Source organism: Balaenoptera acutorostrata, chromosome 15, assembly GCF_949987535.1.
Source record: "Balaenoptera acutorostrata chromosome 15, mBalAcu1.1, whole genome shotgun sequence".
NCBI lineage: Eukaryota > Metazoa > Chordata > Mammalia > Artiodactyla > Balaenopteridae > Balaenoptera > Balaenoptera acutorostrata.
The window spans coordinates 81799-98985 of record NC_080078.1 but is presented as its reverse complement, the minus strand read 5'-3'; the positions used below and the strand labels follow the sequence as shown (position 1 = coordinate 98985).

The window sequence follows — 17187 nt, the reverse complement described above, 5'->3', positions numbered from 1 at the left end:
CAGTAAGTGGGTGGAGGGGCCCGGAGTGTGATTACCTCTAACCTCCTGGCCAGAGGGTGTTACCTCCTTCTCAGCCAGGCATCCTGGGCACTTGGAGTGGGGAGGGGGGGCCCAGGACCTGCCCCCCGAACCTCAGTTTCCCCATCTGTGAAATAGGGCTGTGTGCCTGCCTGTCGCTGCTCACAGGGCTGCTGGAGCTGGCAGGACAAGGCCACTCGTGTTTACATATAGGCTTGGCAGTCGAGGGCCCTGGAGAGGGGAGCCACCCCTGTGGGGATGAGGGGAGGCCGCCGGAGGGGGCATCCACCCCCCCTTGGTTGTCATTACCCTGTCCTCCCCTCAGCCCTGCAGCACCCAGCTTGGGTGCAGGCCCCTCGCTCGGCCGGCTGCTCTGAACAGGGACACCCCGCGGTCCGTGGGCGGGATGCCGCACAGCCCGGCAACCTGCTCCGCACAGCGGCAGCTCGCACGCGTCTCCCACACGCAGCCCCCCGACTTTGCTAATGGAAACCTGGTGATCCATGACGCGTGTGGCAGACATCTGCTTGGGGTAATGTGCTGGTGATGTACGTATCGGTGATCAATCAGCAGATTTGCAAGAGAGGCATAAAGTGTTTAATTATAATTGCGTTGGGCAGGTGTGGCTGGTGGAGGCGACATTTGAATAGGTCAGGCCAGCCCTCGCCCCGCTGTGTTGTTGGGGATTAAATGCCATTCACTCTGAGGGCTGGGAGGCTTTCTGAAGTCGCAAGGTGTCACACGCTGGCAAATTGAAAATGTCCCTTTGCTTCTAAAAACATGATTGATATCCTTTGCAAAACAAATGCTACACCTCACAGTACACAGATCTCGCGGCCCGGTGCCGCCCCGTGGCTGCGGCCGCCGTGGGCCTTTGCCCAGGAACGTGTGCAGGGAGGCCGATCCGAGGCCTCCTCCCACTCCAGGGCTGGTGCCTCCAGATTATCTGCTCAGGGCAAAGCGTCCTTCCGTCTCAGTGAGGCTTGGTCACCAGAACGAAACTCAGGAAGAGAACTCGAAAGATAAAATGAAACGTTATTTGCTCAGTTGGTAGCAGAAAAATATATCTTCAGATACTCTATATGCCGTATACTTGTGTATAGAACCACCTGTATCCTGTCACCACCTGAATTATACCTGGTATAATTTAAAATGATGCTTTCGGCACAACTGACAAGGGGGTATAAGTAAGAGGAAGGAGACAGACATAACACATGCCCACGAGGCACACGCATGCACACACGTGCACGTGACCACGGCACGGAGGAAGCCGTATGTTAGCAGCCTGACCCCGGAGTCACACGCCTGCGTCCTGGACCTGGGCCTGCTGTGCTGCAGGTCCCCGACTTGTAAATGGGATGAGGGGAACAGGGCTGGGGTGCTGGCCAGCGCACAGTTGGCACTGGGGGCTCAGCACCGTGCCTGGCCAGCCCTGAGAGCCCGCAGACACTGGCTGCTTCCCCAGTAAAGAGTTCTGGCGTGGGTGTTTGCAAAGGCACGGTGATCTCCCCGTTACAGACCCTGGTCCTCTCCCACTGACAGAGGCTGCCTTTGGCGGCCTGGCCAGGCCGAGAGGGGCGAGTGGGCACGTCACCGCCAGTGCCCGTCTCTGGAGTCAGGGCTCGGCACCTCACGTGAGTTACCCCCCTCTTCTCAAACCAGTGAAAGGGACACGTGGGGTTTCTATTTACAGGGCGGGTGAAGGAAGGAATACTGTGATTTAATGAAATGCCCAGCCTTCTGAATCAGACGCGAAGCCGAGTGTAAGCGTGTATTTTGCGTGATTCAGCCTGTCTAGGCTGCTGCCTGCCTTCATCTACCCCCAGCCCCAGTTTCTCTGAGTCTGATAAAGCAAGACTGTAGTTCCCAGTCGAGACAGCCGGCCTCCCTGGGTGTGTTTTTGCCGTTTACAAAATTAGCCAATCATTGTCACCTAGTGAATCAGATTAGGTGTAATCCATACTAATGTTTAAATTAAGTCAGGGAAAGCAATTAACTCTGCAAAAAAGGGCTGGTGAAAAATGATAAGGTTGGTCAAATAGTTTCAGTGTGCATAATTGTGTTTTTTAAATGCCCATCTTTACACGGTAATTAAATCATTTACATTTCAAATGGATGCACCCACCTCCAATGCTTGTAACTGTGCACTCCCTAACCGTACACCTCACAGTGCAGCGGGAATTTACCAGCCGTCTGCCTCGGAATGTCTGCTTTCTCGGGAAACCAGCTGGATGGAACGTGCCAGAATAGGGTTTACTCCCTGCTCAGAAGAATCAAGAAAAGTGTGCTTTGCCCCCATGCTGTCTCAAATTTGGACCTCCCTCCCTTCCCCCTCCCACCCTTCCTTCCTCCCTTCTTTCGTTTATAAAAAGTACACAGAAGTTTTAAAACAATCATCAAATATTCTGCCCACAACACGAGATGCATTTGTCACTTCCAATCACATTACCCATAACAGGGACACAGTCAGAAACCTTGGGCCACATTCATGGGATTGATTAATAGCTGACTCGACCATCTGCACTTTATTATTTTTGCTTTCAGCTCTAAAGGAAGATGCCCACCAGCTTCACTGACTGGACACTTAGCTCACCGGCAGCTTCGTGCGCATCCGTCTATGAAGCAAACGCTCCAACGTTACCTTGACTCTAAGTGAATGTGACCCTGAACCCACGTTCTTAGTCCTCAAGCAGGATCACCCGGTGAGTCTAGAGCAAACCCTTAAGTCGTCAAACGGGAACCCGATGGGTTTCATCTGAAGGGATAAAGCCACAAAATGGAAATGGGTGCCTTTCATCAGATCACCGTCTTTCCCTCCAACCTAGGCTGGTTTCGGCGTTCAGCCTGAGTCTGTGGAAGTCTGTGGGATGTGGCAGAACCTCATTTCTCCACTTGAGGCGGGCCCGAACCACCCAGAAGACCCCAGACTGATTGGCTGCCAGCCCCGGAGGGGGAGCTGTGAGAGGTCACATCGTCCAAAGGTGAAGGTTCATTTGCTGGGCCTCCAGCCGGGGGTGTCTGCCCGCCTGCGCGTAGGGCGACCTGAGCCCGGGAAAGGGGTCGGGGGTGGAGAGGATGTAGTCGATGCTGAACTTGATGTCCCTGTGTGCCTCCCTCCCCAGGGCAGCGGGGCTGGCTGGGGTTGGGGCCTCGCGGCGGGGGACGGGGTTCCCCCTCGCAGTGGCCGGCTCAGGGGGACCCCGGGGCGCTTCCGCGTCTGCCGCGCGCGTCCCCCTCGCCTCCTCGCGCTTGGGGCCGCGCCGCCGCCGCCGCCGCCGGTAGTTGCCGTTCTCGAAAAGGTCCAGTAGCGACTCGCAGCCGCCGGCGAAGGTCCAGTAGTTGCCTTTGCCCTTCTCGTGGCCATGGGTCCGCGGCACCTGTGCGAGCGAGGGGCTCAGCGCCCGGCTGGCTCCCAGGTGCGACCCGCCCGCCGCGCGCGTTCACTCGGGGCCACTTAGGGTGAGCCCTGGGCAGCCCTGGAACGACGCGCCCCGGCCCGGGGTTGGGGGCGTCGCCTGGTGAGCCGGCGGAGGCAGCCCAGTTTGCTAGGAATGAACTTTCCAGCCACCGCCGCTGCAAAGTACACCCCCGCTCCCCCCGCCAATCAGGGCTGACTTGGTCCAGGTGTCGCAAGGCCTGGGACCCTCAGGGGCCGCTCGGGGGCGGGGGCGGGGAAGGGGCTCACCTTGACGAAGCAGCTGTTGAGGGACAGGTTGTGGCGGATGGAGTTCTGCCAGGCGCGCTGGTTGGCGCGGTAATAGGGGAACTTGCGCATGATGAAGTCGTAGATGCCCGACAGGGTCACCTTGCCCGTCGGGCTCTGCTGAATGGCCATGGCGATCAGCGCGATGTAGCTGCAAACAGGGGCGCTCAGGCCAGGCGGGCGCCGGAGGCGGGACCCCGGAGCGCGTCTGGAGTCTCCCCGCCTGCCCTTCCCGGCCGGACCCGCTCTGCTCTGCCTTCCCGCAGGGCGCCGAGAACTCCCAGCGCCGCTCTGCGCAGACCCCAGAAGCTCTCCCTCACACCTGGGGGTTCCCCGGGGAGGGTGGAGAACCTTCTCGGCTACCTCCAAAAGTGCGGACGAGAAGAGACCCCTCCCTCATCCCAGGCGGGTCTTGGCCCCCTCGCGGAGGAAGGCCGCTGTCCCCTGCGGCCCCGCCCCAGCTCCGCGGTCACCTGTACGCCGGCCGCGTGAGCCGCTTCTCGTCCGAGCTGCCCGCGGGATAGTCGTCGGCGTCGTAATTGAAGCAATTGTAGGGATACTGCGAGCGGTCAAACATCGTGGTGCGCCAGGCGCCTGTGGGGCCGCCGCTGCCGCCGCCTCCTCCACGCCGCCCGCCGGCGCTCCAGGTCTGCGCGGAGGTTCTCCCTGGCGCGGCGCAGCAGCGTCTGAACTGCCGCTGCTCTCCTCCTGAGCTGGGAACCCAGGTTTCTGGGGTTCCCCCGCCCGCCCCCACCCCGTCCTCTCGCATCCAATCCCGGAGCAGGGGAGGCCCCAGTCACCGGTAGAGCGGCCGAGGGGAGCGGCGCTGGCTCGCGGTGGGCCTCTGACCGGCGGCAGGAGGAGGGAGCCGTGCGCTGGGTGGACCGACGGGCGGGGCGCCCACCGCCACCGCTCCGGCCTGATGGGCCTCGCGCTTCCCTCGCCGGCCCCAGACTTCAGGGCAGAGCTCGCTGGGTCCCCCAAGCCTGGACCCACTCCAGACATGTAGGTTCTTCCCTGGCTCCTGGCTCCCCAGAGGGGGCTCCTGAGCTGCCAGGAGCCAGGCCACGGAGAGGGCGGGGGCTATCGCCCCCTCCCCACCAGGCTCTGCACCTCCGGCCTGCAGCCCCAGAGCAGCAGTGGTCCAGGGTGTGTCCTGCCTGGACACTGGGTCAGAGCCGGGCCAGAGACACAGGGTCCAGCACATCCTCCAGCGCCCTGTGTCCCCGATGCACTGTCTCTCACTGTCCCTCCTCCAGGGGCCCGGTGCGGGGCTCTGAGCCCAGTGGCCACCTGCTCTGTGTCCGGCTCCTGCAGCCTGGGGTGAAGAGCTTGCCCTTCTCATCAGCCAAGCCACTGCTTCACTGGTCCCTTCTGGGGGGATTGGGCCACCGGTGGGGGCATGTGGGAGAGAAGACAGGGGTAGGACGCTTTAGGAAGAAGAAGAGGGGTGGGATCTTAAGGGGTCCCCTTTGTTTCAAGTTGGGCGTGCCACCCAAAGGCATTTCCATGAATAATCCACAGAATTCTGGCCGTGAGCCCTGTCTGTGGGTCTGCCCAAGGCCGGGACACCTGGATAGTCTCCAGAAGATTTTACCTTCCAAGCTGCACCTGTAGCTCTGAAATGACCTGTGCTCAGTCCAGCCCATTGGCCCAGGAGGGCCTGCTGCTGCCCACCTTGCTGAAGAGGAGTGGAGGGCCTGCTGGGGTGGGGCGCGTCCAGGTCCTGGGGCCCCCGGGGCAGCTATGCCAGCGCCCTTCCCGCTTTGGCTCCTGTTCGGGTGGGATCTGAGGTGCACTCGGGCTCAGATGCATTCATTGGCTCCACAACTTCCTCTCTACCAGGTGTCAAAATTTAAAATGCTGGAACGTGAGAACAGAAACCGGTACAGCCCTTGGGAAAGCATTTTGGTTGTTTCTTTAAAAACTAAACTTGCAACTACCACGTGCCCCGGCAGCTGCACTCTGGGGCGTTTATTCCAAGTGAAGACTTAACTTCACACAAGCACTTGTGACACGTGTTCATAGTGGCTTTATTCCTCTTTTCCCCAAACTGGAATCAGCCCAGATGTCCTTCAACAGGGAAGCACTGGACAAGCTGGGGTCCAGCCACATCACGGGCACCACCAGCAGCGCAGAGGGACCAGCGGCTGATACAGCCGAGACCTGGGTGAAGCTCTGACAGAGGCAGGTCTGCACAGTGAAAATAGCAGGACTCCTACCCTCACAGCAGTAAAACCAGAAATCTGCACAATCACGACTCTTCTTGAAGCTGTCAGAGAACTAAGGTTTCAGGGCAACAACTCAAGCCCCGGGGGACAGGCCCATCAGAGGAGAGCGGGGCTGAAGGCCCACTTGCCTGCAGCAGGCGGGCGGACAGGATGGTGAGTTGCTGAAGCCACGCGAGTGCTGGCGGGAGAGCCCAGAGCCCTGACAGGACAGGTGGAAGCACGCCCTGCTCTCTCAGGGACCTCACTGGATGCACGGGAGGAAGAGAGGGAGCAGGGGACCGTCTGGAAAGGTCTCCTGCGCGCCAGGCCTGGGGGTGTGGAATCGCACAGCTCCCTTCCGGAACAGAACAGAATCTGCCCAGGGAAGGTGACAGCCAGCTGTTGCCCCGTCCCACAGGTGCTGCAGGTCCTGAGACAGGGAGGAGCTTCTGAAGCATTAAAGAGGGGACGGTGGAGGAAACAGCTCAATTTGTTCACTAGTTTAATTGAATAGAAAATGAAGGCTGGCTGGTTAGAAAACCTCCCAAACGTGTTTTGGTTTCCTAGGCTTCTGAAACGTGCTTGACTTACTTCTGAAAATAACATTAATTTGGGGCCCGGCAGTGAGAAGGAAGGCTTCTCTGGTCTTTAAGCCAAAAATTCCCTCCAAATACCACTAATACTGGCAGGACCAGCTGCAGTCACAGGCCAGCAGTGTTCTAAGATTCTTTATGCTTTTTACGCTCACTCACTTCTCAGGACAATCCTGTGAGTCAGGCCTTTTGTTTAGTCCCCTTTACCGGGACGGAGAGGGCGAACGGCTCGCCCGAAATCACAGCACTTGTGTGGGGTGGAGCAGGATTTGAACCCAGGCCCTTCAGGAAAGGATGTGACAGCAGTTCCAGGGGTCGGGAGGCGGCCTGCGGGAGCTTGCACGCCTGTCCACCGGGAGGCCTATATGAAGATGTGGGAGACCAGCCGGAGGGGGCTGCAGCCTGTCTTTGGGAACAGTCCTGGACCCCAGCAGCCCTCACCCAGCATGTCTGATGCAGAAACGTCACAAACGGTACAAGAGGAGGGTGTGGGGGGGAAGACGGGACTCACGTGATTGCTATAGCGTCTTAGAAGTTACTCATACGCTTTTGTGTTTCGTAGTTAAAAGCTGTGTTTGCTACAGAAAGTTTATAAAGTAGAGAAAGGTGAAAAAATAAAAATCCTCACACATGGCAGCTCTCCCCCTTCACAATAGGTCCAGAGAGAGGGGCAGGAGCCCGGGGTGTCCTGTAGCCCAGCTTTGGCCGTGACCTGCTACCACTCACATATCCTATTGGCCTCAAAGACAATTTGGGCACCTGGCGGCGGGGGCTCACCCGGCGTGAATATCAGGAGGTGTGGACCCCTGGGGGCCTGCTTGGGGGCTGCGACCACACACGGGGAATTGGGAACCCTCGACCCCAACGGCGGGGACTGCGTGCGGTCTGCAGAGGATCAGGAAGGCTGGAACGATGGGCCGGGCCAGCCTGGATGCCGGGCCGGGGGGGCTGTGCCTCTGTGGAAGCTGACCATTTCAGTGTCAGGAGAGCAGGCCAGGGCGGAGGGGGCTGAACCAGGCTGAGCTGCCGGCCTGTATGTGCTGGAGCTGTGCTCCTTTTGTCCTCACGTGGCTCCCAGTCTAGTGGGAAGTGGACACTGGCCAGATGACCTCAGAAACACATGATTTGACGGGGGGGGGGCATCCATGGGAGAACGCACTGAGGTCACCCAGGCTAAAGGCTAGGAAACCTTCCAGGATGAGACGTTTGAGCAGCACTTGGAATAAGACTTAGTGAAATAAGGGTGGGACGGGGGCAGACAGCTCCAGGGTGGAAGGCTGTGCTAAGACCCAGGGGCACCATGGAGATGGTGCTTCTAGAAGCTTCCGGAAGGCCAGAGCACGTCAACCCTCCAGATGAATTCCATATTCTTCTTCTTTGGTGTTGGAAGTATGTATCAGTGTACAGAACTTGTATTCAACACTCACTGAAGAATGACCCACTGACTCTATAGGTATTTTTCGGCCCAGGCACTGTGCTAGGTCCTGGACAACAGGGGACCAAGGTCGACAGCCCCCTCACCTGGGCTCCGGGCCTGGCCTGGGGGGCTGGTGGGGCCACCCTGAGCCCCTGGACACTGAAAGGACAGGCTGGCCTGGTGGGGGCCTGGGGAGCCACTGGTAGGGCTTGCTGATGGTCTGGCTGGCTGAGGGACCCATGTGCCAGGCAGCTGAGGGTCTTTGTACCCCCTCTGCTTCTGAGGTGTTGGATTCTGATCCTGAGGACCTAGGGGACTTCTGAGGCCAGACTCTGGTCATCTCTGCCCTGGGGAGGCTGGTCTTGCTTTTCTCAGGTTCTCCTCTAGATGGTGCAAGGGGACCAGACATGGGCTGTGTCCTCAGCGCAGGCCTCCCAGGCGCCCCCAGGACGGCAGTGACCACAGGAATACCTCCAGCTGAGTGTGGCTGGGGTGCTGCGACCTGCAGCAGGGACGGGACAGAGCACAGGCCTTGGGCAGGGCTGGCTGCCTGGAGCCCCACAGCAGCCTAGCGGGGCTGCCCTGGGCCTGGCGTGCACCCCACAGACCCCGCACTGCAGCCGGCCCCGAGGCCCCCTCATCCGGTGTCCTCTCCCCGCTTATCCCATTAAAGCCGAGAGGCCAGGAGCTGCCCCTCCCCTTGGGGACGGGATGGACACTGTCCCAGGCCCTGGCCAGCCCACACCCCAGCTCCCGAAAGCCAGCTCCAAGAAGAGTAAGAAAGACCCCTCTGTGCAGGTGGGGACCCCGCCCACAGGGGCTTTGGAACTCTGCTCTCCTGATGAAGGTGAGGTTCATTCTAGCCCCCTCCGGTCCCCCAGGCCAAGGCTTCTGAGGCGTCTCTGCTCACCTGCTTCTGTCATGGTCCCTTTGGGTGGGGGGGGACATTGACTCGAGGGAGAGCTTCCTGTGAGGGCTGAGCAGGACCTCCGGAGGGTGGCCTGGGGGCCATTGCGTCTGGCCTCCCGGGGAGCCTGCACCTCTGGGCATGGTCTTTGGGGGACTGGCCCCAGGAATGTGCACATTTGACTGGCTCCCAGGTGGGGAGGCACCGGGGAGGGCCAGGGCCCATGAGGGCCCTCTGCCAGCCCCCTCCTCGGGCCTGCCTGCCCTTCATCCGTCTCAGGCTTGTGGGTGGGGCCTGGCAGTGAGGGTGAGCCCACCACCTGCACCCCTGGAGCCCCACTGACACTCTCCGTCCCTCGGGCCCACGGGGCAGGGGTCCTGCACGCGTCCGCAGCTATATACTGATTTATTTAGTCATTTACTTGTTTTAATTCAGGAAGTGGTCTCTGCCCTCAGAGGGGTTGCCTTCTGCCTCTTGATTCTCCACAACCAGGCCCCAGGCTGACTGAAGGAGGGTTTTTGTTTTGATTTCCCCCCAGTTGTTTTTTTTACTCATGTTTGAATTCTTAACCCTTTCTCCTCAGCCCTGTGGCAGGTGCTGTCCTACTGTGGGCCAAGCAGGCTGCCTAACTCTTGTGGGGAAGCAGACTTTCACCTAGAGGAATTTAACCGAAAACCTTTTCTTTCATCTTGTTCCGGCCTTCCTCCAGCACCTTCGCCCCCTCAGGCCCTCCCTCTGCAGGTCTGGGTCCCAAACACCACATGCTCCCGTGTTAATTCAGGAAAGTCCCTTTACCTGTCTGGGCCTCGGTCTAGATGGTGAAAATGGGCAGAATGGAATTCAGATTCTACCTGCACGGCTGTCATGAGCAGCACACGGGACAAGGCAGGAGGGCCCTGGGCTGGCGGCGTGCCGGTCTCGCCGGGCTCACAGCTCAGGCCCTGCCCCTATCTCTCCTCCCATCCAGCAGCTTTACCTGCTGTTTGAATTCGTATCAAAGTAATTGATAAACACAGTTTTAAAAGTCAAATAACACTACAGATCAGATCATGGACAAGAGCAGACCCCTGCCCACTTCACCCCTGTTCTCGAAGCAAAGACCCAGAGAAATCACTTTCTGTAAGTCTCCCTGGGTGTGTTGTTCTTTGTCTCGTTTGTGCATTACCTCCATGTTTCTAAATGACAGGCTTTTCATTTTTAAGTTTTACAAAATACCTACCAACTTCCTACCTGAGAGAGGACCAGCCCCTCCCAATTCAGTTGCATCACATTTTCCTTTTGGGGAAACAGTGCTGATTGCTGACAGGGCCATGTCTGTGAACCTCAACACGGCCGAGCCAGACCGTCCTCGACTGTGTTTCCTTCCTTGTGTGACTGTCTCCCGGAAGTAACCTGTTCTCCCAGCTGCCGTTCTAGGCCTGTCCTCACCCTGACGAGGCCACAGCCTTTTCCCACAGAAGAACTGGGTCCTCGCTGTTCCCGTTTTCCTGGGGACTGTACTCCGAGCCCTGTTTGGTAACTTTCATCATCACGCCGGGGTCCCATCCCCTGTCCCGTTCTCCTTTTTCTTGACTTCTTCCTGGTCCCACACCCCCCGGCAGCGTCCTTGGGGCCTCGAGGTGTGTGCGCACAGTCTGTTTGCTGCATGTCTGTCTGTCTCTCCCAGCCTCACCTCCCGGCTTCCCACTGGCGTCTCGGCTGCTGCCCCAGCTCTGGAGCCTCTGAGAGCACTGCTTGCTGTGTGCTAAGGGGACGAGACCCTGTGCTACCCGAGAGGTGTCAGTCAGGCTCCTCCGAAGCTCCTCCCGGCAAGGCCTCGACTCCTGTGTCTGGCTTTGCATCAGCCAATTGTAGCAAGAATCCTGTTAACTCAGTTGGACGAGAGGCCCCTGGCCGGCCATCACCGAGAATCCTGGTTTAGCCAGAACCCCTGATGCAGTGATTTCCCATCCCCCACCTCCCCTGCTCCTTGGCTGTCAATCCCTACCTTCCAGGCTGCATTGGGAATTGAGCCAGTTCTGCATTGAGGCCTTTGTTTGTCCCCACTGCAATGCTGCTGAACGAACCTGTCTCCATGGCTTTAACTGCTGTCCAGCTCTGGGCCCCTTGGGCAGCTCTGCAGAGCTCGGAACCTCCTTTGTGACACTGCCTGGCCTTTGAGGGGGAGCAGATGTCACCTAACGTGTGCCTCTTTGGCATAACGATTATTTTGAGAAACAATGGCGCAGAAATTGCCCTTTTGGGAGGGACGTTCGCATGGTTAAGGAAATCTCCCTCTGTAAGTGTCTCTCTGTACCTGAACGGGGGTGACTCTGGATCAGGAGAGGCTCTTATTGGGGAGAAGCACAGATTTAAATCCACGTAACCACCACACCCTCATTTCTGTTCTTCTTCGTCACCCCCATAACTGGCTTCCCCCACACCCTTCTTCTTTTGTCTTTAGCTCAGGGAATTCTGAGGGGCTGAGAAGCTCTGTGTCAGCAATGGGGGACAAAGACCACATGTGTATTTCTGATCATGCCCTGGGTGCTGTACCAGGACACCACAGACGGCGCAGCTGAAACGCAGACTCTTCTCTCTGTTCTGCGGTTGTTTCTGGTGAGGCCTCTCTCCCGGCTTGCAGGCGGCCGTGTCCTCCCCGCATCCCCACATGGCCTCCCCTCCTGTGCTCGTGGGGAGATCTGTGGGGTGGCAGGTGAGGGAACCTCTCGTAAAAGGCACAGGGGCTGTGATTTCTCTGCTCCATGAACTGAGGTTCACGTGAGTCCTCGCTGTCCGGCAGGCTCCCTCCAGGGTTGGGCCCCGCCCACACGCCCCAGCCTTCGGGCTGGGAGGCGGCCAGTGTCCCCTCCCTCCAGCAGGGCGTTGGGGGACTGGCTCTCTCAGGCCACCCTTGGCTCAGCCCCTCCCTCGCCGTCCCCGTGGCCAGTCCAGCCACCACTGTCCTGGCTCCTGCTGGGTAAACACAGTGCCCACGTGATGCCAGCCCTGTAGAGACTCTGGGGCCCACATGTGGCTTCAAGGAGCTCCACTCAGCTCCCTGGGAGCAGCCGCACCAAGAGCGGGACAGGCTGTCCCCGCCACCCCAAGCCCCTCCTTCCAGCCTGGACACTGGGCCACACCTGGTTCTAGGACTCACTCTTTTGGAGGGCGGGTGGGCAGGCAGCTGAGCACCACGGAGTGAGGGACCCAGACCCCAGCGAGGCCCCAGCACACACTTGCTGAATCTTTATTGCACTTTTACCACATTGCAAACTATTCCACGAAAATGCCGTGAAAGTAACCAGCTGCCCGGCCACATGACCGTGTCACACACGTGCACAGGCTTCCGAAGCAAGTCAGAAGGTGCTGTGAAGACAGCCTGGGCAGCCAGGAAATGGGTCCTTCATGTCGCCCAACGCCTACGTGGTGTTCATCGGTCGACGTGAGTCCGTGACAGCCTCGGGAGCCCCCTGCAGCCCCAGACAACTCTCAGCCCGGGGAGCGAGGAGAGTTTTTACTGTACGCTCGGTCCAGAGTGGGAGCCCTTCGCAGGAGCACCTGGCCCTGCTGGGCGGCCCTCCGTGGGATTTGCTGGGTGGTCGGGGTCTGCAGAGATGTCTCTATTTATGTACATTTACACCAGGTATAAATACAAAATAGTAAATAAAGACTTCCTTTCCATACGAAAGGGTGGTGGCCCACCGCCAGGCCGCTGCTGTCCACGGGGGCAGCGTGCTCCCGCCGGCCCGCCCTGATCTGCAAAGTGAGGAGCACGCGTCCCTGGGCAGCCCGTCCGCTCCTGCGCTGGCCCGTGTGCCCGGCAGCTGGCCTGGCCACAGCTCGCGGTCACTACCTCCTGGCAGAGGCTCTGTGCTCGGGGCTTAGGTCGTCCTCCACGACGCTGTGCAGGCCGTCCTTCTCCACGCAGTCCCTGACCGCCTGCAGCACGACGCGCAGCCGCCGGTCCAGAGCCTCCAGGTGCGGCTGGAACAGGACGGGGGCCACGCGGTCCCCGCGCAGGGACTCGGCCATCAGCAGACTCAGCTTGTGCTCCTCCTTAGCCAGGAGCTGCAGCCGCAGGTACGTGGACCTCCTGATCCTGCAGGGAGAACGACGTCAGGCCGGCACTGGGAGAAGGAGCCTGGCCGTCAGCTGCAGCTGCCCCGAGCAGGGGTGCCGGCTCGGCCCCTGGCCCACTCCAGCCCCGGCCTCTCAGAAGCACGCGGTGAGGGTCCTGCCTCCAAGAGGGGCCCGTGTGGGCCCAGCGGTGTCCAACGGGCCCCCGTTATTCCCGGCAGATGGTTGGGGGAGGGAGGCAGCCCCGGCTTGGCTTGCTCGTTGTCTGGGCCGGGTGACACGGAGCTGCCCCGGAGCCGAGCAGGTGTTTAGCCCCACAGCCTGTTTCCCCATCTGCTAAAGGAGGGGCTGGGTTGGGAGCCCCGAGAAAGGTGGCAGAGTGGGAGCCCAGGGCTTCGGTGTCTTCCTCTGCAAGGTGGGCTATTAGGGTGACAAGGAGCTGGGTCCTGGGAGGAGCTCTGGGAACTGCCGGGGTGGGGACAGGAAGGCTTGGCCTGATCTGCGGCCGTGCAGCCTCTGGCCTCCTGCGCAGTGACAGGGCCAGCCCAGGGGTGGGGCCCTCGGGGAGGGGCAGAGCCACACCTGCAGCACTGCTGTAAAGGCACCAGGATGGAAAGCTCATCGTGGGAGTATTTTCCAAACCTGCGGGAAGAAGAGCAGAGCTGTGGAGAGGCCGCCCGCAGGGGGACACCGTGCGCAGAGCCCAAGCACGGGGACAGGAGCATCAGAGCAGGCGGTACCCGCGTGGGCCCTGCCAGGCTGCGGGGTCCGTGGGGGCCTGGCAGTGCGGCCTGGCCCCTGCTGTCCAGCCCCAGGTGCAGGGCCTGGGACGAGGCAGGTGCCTGAAAGCAGCCTGACCTTCTGGCCACTGGACTGAGCAGAAGTTCAAAAGCGAGAGGTCCTGGGCAGGCTGAGTGGAGAAGGCTCGAGGGTGGGTCAGCCTAGGGTCTAGCTGCAGGGGCATCTTTTACAGCTGGGAACGAGTGACCCACAGACGTAACTGCCTAGGTGCCCAGAGCTGATTCCCCTGAGGCGTCTGAGAACTTGCAGCTCTGACCACTGGAGTGGCCTGTCCCCTGCACACACACCCACTCCAGGCCTCAGTCTCCCCAGCTCACAGGCTCACAGGAGTCCTGGCCAGAACCCTGTGTCACATAGCGGGGCCTTTGGGGCTGTGCCGTCCCTCCCCACGGAGCGCCCGCTCCCCCAGGCCTGGGTGGGGACACGGCCAGCCCTTCCCTGCGTCTGGAAGGACTCACCCTCTCCCATTGTCCAAGTGGATGATAAACGTCTTGTTCCCAAACTTCTCGAAGGTCTCGTAGTGATGGCGGTCCATGTTGCCTGTAGGGACAAGCCTGCTGGGAGCCTGTGTGCAGCTCAGAAGCGTCCCCTCCCTCCCCCGTCTGGCCTCCAAGCCGGGGGAACCGGGTACGAGCAGGACCGCGGTGGCTGGCTCTGTGCCAGGCGTTCCCAGGGCAGGCCGGTGGCCCCGGACGTACCCATGAGGAAGTCGAAGATGGTCATGTCCATGACGTCCAGGATGCGGTGGCTGCTGTCGTGGGGCGGCGTCTGCTTCACCTCCTCGCAGTAGTCAGGGTCTACTTCCCACCTGCAGGGGAGCCGGCATGAGAGGCGCAGGCGCCTCTGTACACAAGGAGGACCCAACCAGCCTCTGGGGCCGCCCGGCTCGGTACACCGGGTTCACGGGGCAGCAAGAGGGACCGGGTGAGAAAAGGTGTCACCGCAGAACAAAGTGTCTGCAGATGACACCCGCCAGCGGTGGGCTGAGGCTGCGTGAACAGGAGCAGGGGGCTGGGAGGTGATGGAGACACGCCACGCGGAGGCCACGTATTTGGGGGGGGCTGGACAGCACACTTGCAAGGACGTCTCCGTGGCTGGAGGGACTGTGTCTCTCTTGCAAGAAGAGCAGGGGTCTGAAGCCTCGTCCTAACACGGAGAGATCCCAGTGGCCAGTGAGCACCCAGTTCCCAAGCGAGGGGCCCATCTGAGCATCTGCTCCCACACACTTGGCCCCGCCGCTCCTCACACCGAGCTCGTTCCCTGCTGCAGGTCGGGCAGAAGCCAGCCCTCTGGAGATTCCGGGGAGTCAGGATCCTGGAGTCCCCGGCCCAACGTGCCCCCGACTCACTCTGCCTTCTTGCGCTTGTGGTATGAGCGTCGCCAAGGGTTCCGCCAGGTCTTCCTCTTGGCCAGGGACAGATCAGGCAGAAAGGCAGCCAGCGAGCCCTCGATCTGGTCTGGCTTCCCGCACAGGGCATGCTCCGTGGAGCAGTAGTAGGAACACTCCCCGTAGAAGCAGATGTTGTTGGCTGTGGGTGGGGGACACGCCGTCAGCGGGGCCCCTCGGGCAGCGTCCCCGTGCCGGCCCCTCCCGGGCACCCGTCCTGGGTCAGCGTGTCTGCACCACATCCGACTCGTCCCTCCCCTGGGCAGGGCTCACCCACACTCTCACACTTGACCTCAGCCGCCTGCTCCAACCCCGCATCACAGACCACGGGGCCACACAGCTCGGGACTTAGAGCTCGGATCTGAACCCGAGCTCTTTCTCGTCACCCTCGACACTAAGTCTGGAGTCTGTGGAGATTCTGTCCAGTGGCTTGAAAAATGCCCTCATACCAAGAAAAAAAAGTGAGACTCAGCCGGGGGGGAGATGCTCGCAAACCGTAAGCATCCAGTATTTGCACACAGAAGGGCTCCTACGTCTCAGTAACAAAAAGATGAACAACCCAATCAATAAATGGGCAAAGGAGTTCAAAGGGTATTTCTCCAAAGAAAATATAGAAATGGCCAACAAGGACACGAAAAGATGCTTGACGCCGTTAGTTACCAGGGAAATGCAAATCCAATCCACAATTTCTCAACCAGTAGGATAGTTTTGATCAAAAGAACAGATAATAACTAGTGTGTTGAGGGTGCGGAGAAATTGGATCCTTAACACAGTGCTGGTGGGAATGTCAAATGGTGCAGCTGCTGCGAAAAACAGTCAGAAAGTTGGACACAGAACTACCACGTGACCCGGCCATCCTACTCCCAGGCACACGCCCGAGAGGAATGAAGACACACATCCACACAGACACTTGCACACAGGTGTTCACAACAGGCCATTCCGGCAGTCAGAGGGGAACCAGCCCACATGCTCGTCAAGGGATGGGCAGATCTACACAGTGTGGTTCATCCATAAAATGGAACAATATTAAACCACAAAAGGAATGAAGTGTAACACCTGCTACCACGCGGATGAACCATGAGCATTATGCCCAGTGGCTGAAGCCAGGCACCGCTTACGTGCAACACTGGGAACAGGCAAATCCACGCGGAAACACTGGCAGCTGCCAGGGCAGAGTGGGGGTGACTTTGAATAGGGACGGGGTTTCTCTTGGAGTGAGCAAATGTCCTGGAATCAGAGAGTAGTGACTTGCACAGCACTGAGAATGTACTAAAAACCACTGAACGGCACACTTCAAATGTTGGGTTTACGACGTGTGGATTATATCCCCACAAAGAAGAGTGATTTGAGAAGCATTGGGCGGGGAGCAGGCCGCAGCCATGCCTCAGTGCTGGGCGCGGTGGGTCTGTCCGTGCATTTACCAACGGAACCATGTTCTCAGGGTCAATCACTTCCTTCCTTTGCTGGGGAAACAAACCCCGAGACTGGGGTGTGCAGAAATACAGGGCCAGAGCCCCAGGCACCACTGCAAGCCCCCTTCCCTGTGCGAATGGCTGGTTTCCAGGCCAGGGGTTCCCCCCTCCTGCTGCACATCCTGCCCGAGTGACACTTGTGACCTTCTCTGGCTACAGGCAGCAGTCACACCCCTTGGAATGGAAGCACAGGCTTGGCGGTTCCTCTGAACACTCAAGAGTCTCAGCCAGGTCAGGACACGGGGATGGGAGCCAGCTCCCACACACCCCGCTTCCCCCACCTCAGGGTCTCGCAGCTGCTGCTGAGTCATGACTGTCGGGCGATCAAAGGAAGATCAGCCTGAGATCTCGTCTGTGTAGACACAGTTCAACCTCAGCCCATTTTCAGGAGGAAAATACTTTTCTGAGCCCTGGAATTTGTCCCTCTAATAGCCTAAGCTGGCTTTAGATGGATTCATGTGAAAAGAGAGGCAGTCCCTTGGGCCCACGGCCTCTTCCTCATCAGAGACCCAAATCCAGTCTCTAAAGGGACGTCCAGGGTGGGGCTCCGATAGCCCATAGCCTCTCGCTTCTCAGCTGTGCAGCCTCGGGGGAGGCCCTTCACCTCTCTGTGCCTCGGT

General features: G+C 59.5%; 2 protein-coding genes across 2 annotated transcripts in view; both read right to left on the bottom strand.

Annotated features, from left to right (window-relative positions):
• Window positions 1-2984: 2984 nt before the first annotated feature.
• FOXL3 (forkhead box L3) lies at window positions 2985-4298 on the bottom strand. The gene is made up of 3 exons (XM_007174643.3): window positions 4195-4298; window positions 3704-3872; window positions 2985-3395 (listed from the first exon to the last, which is right to left on the bottom strand). The coding sequence occupies exons 1-3, from the start codon at window positions 4296-4298 to the stop codon at window positions 2985-2987; spliced, it is 684 nt and encodes a 227-aa protein (XP_007174705.3).
• A 7765-nt stretch (window positions 4299-12063) lies between these two features.
• Window positions 12064-17187, bottom strand: part of FAM20C (FAM20C golgi associated secretory pathway kinase) — a 38244-nt gene continuing 33120 nt past the window's right edge. The window contains exons 6-10 of the mRNA XM_057528700.1: window positions 15057-15237; window positions 14407-14516; window positions 14167-14248; window positions 13490-13549; window positions 12064-12929 (exon numbers count right to left, since the gene is read on the bottom strand). Of these exons, the coding sequence (XP_057384683.1) occupies window positions 12680-12929; window positions 13490-13549; window positions 14167-14248; window positions 14407-14516; window positions 15057-15237 (683 nt within the window). The 3' untranslated portion in view covers window positions 12064-12679. The remainder of the gene's footprint in view (window positions 12930-13489; window positions 13550-14166; window positions 14249-14406; window positions 14517-15056; window positions 15238-17187) is intronic.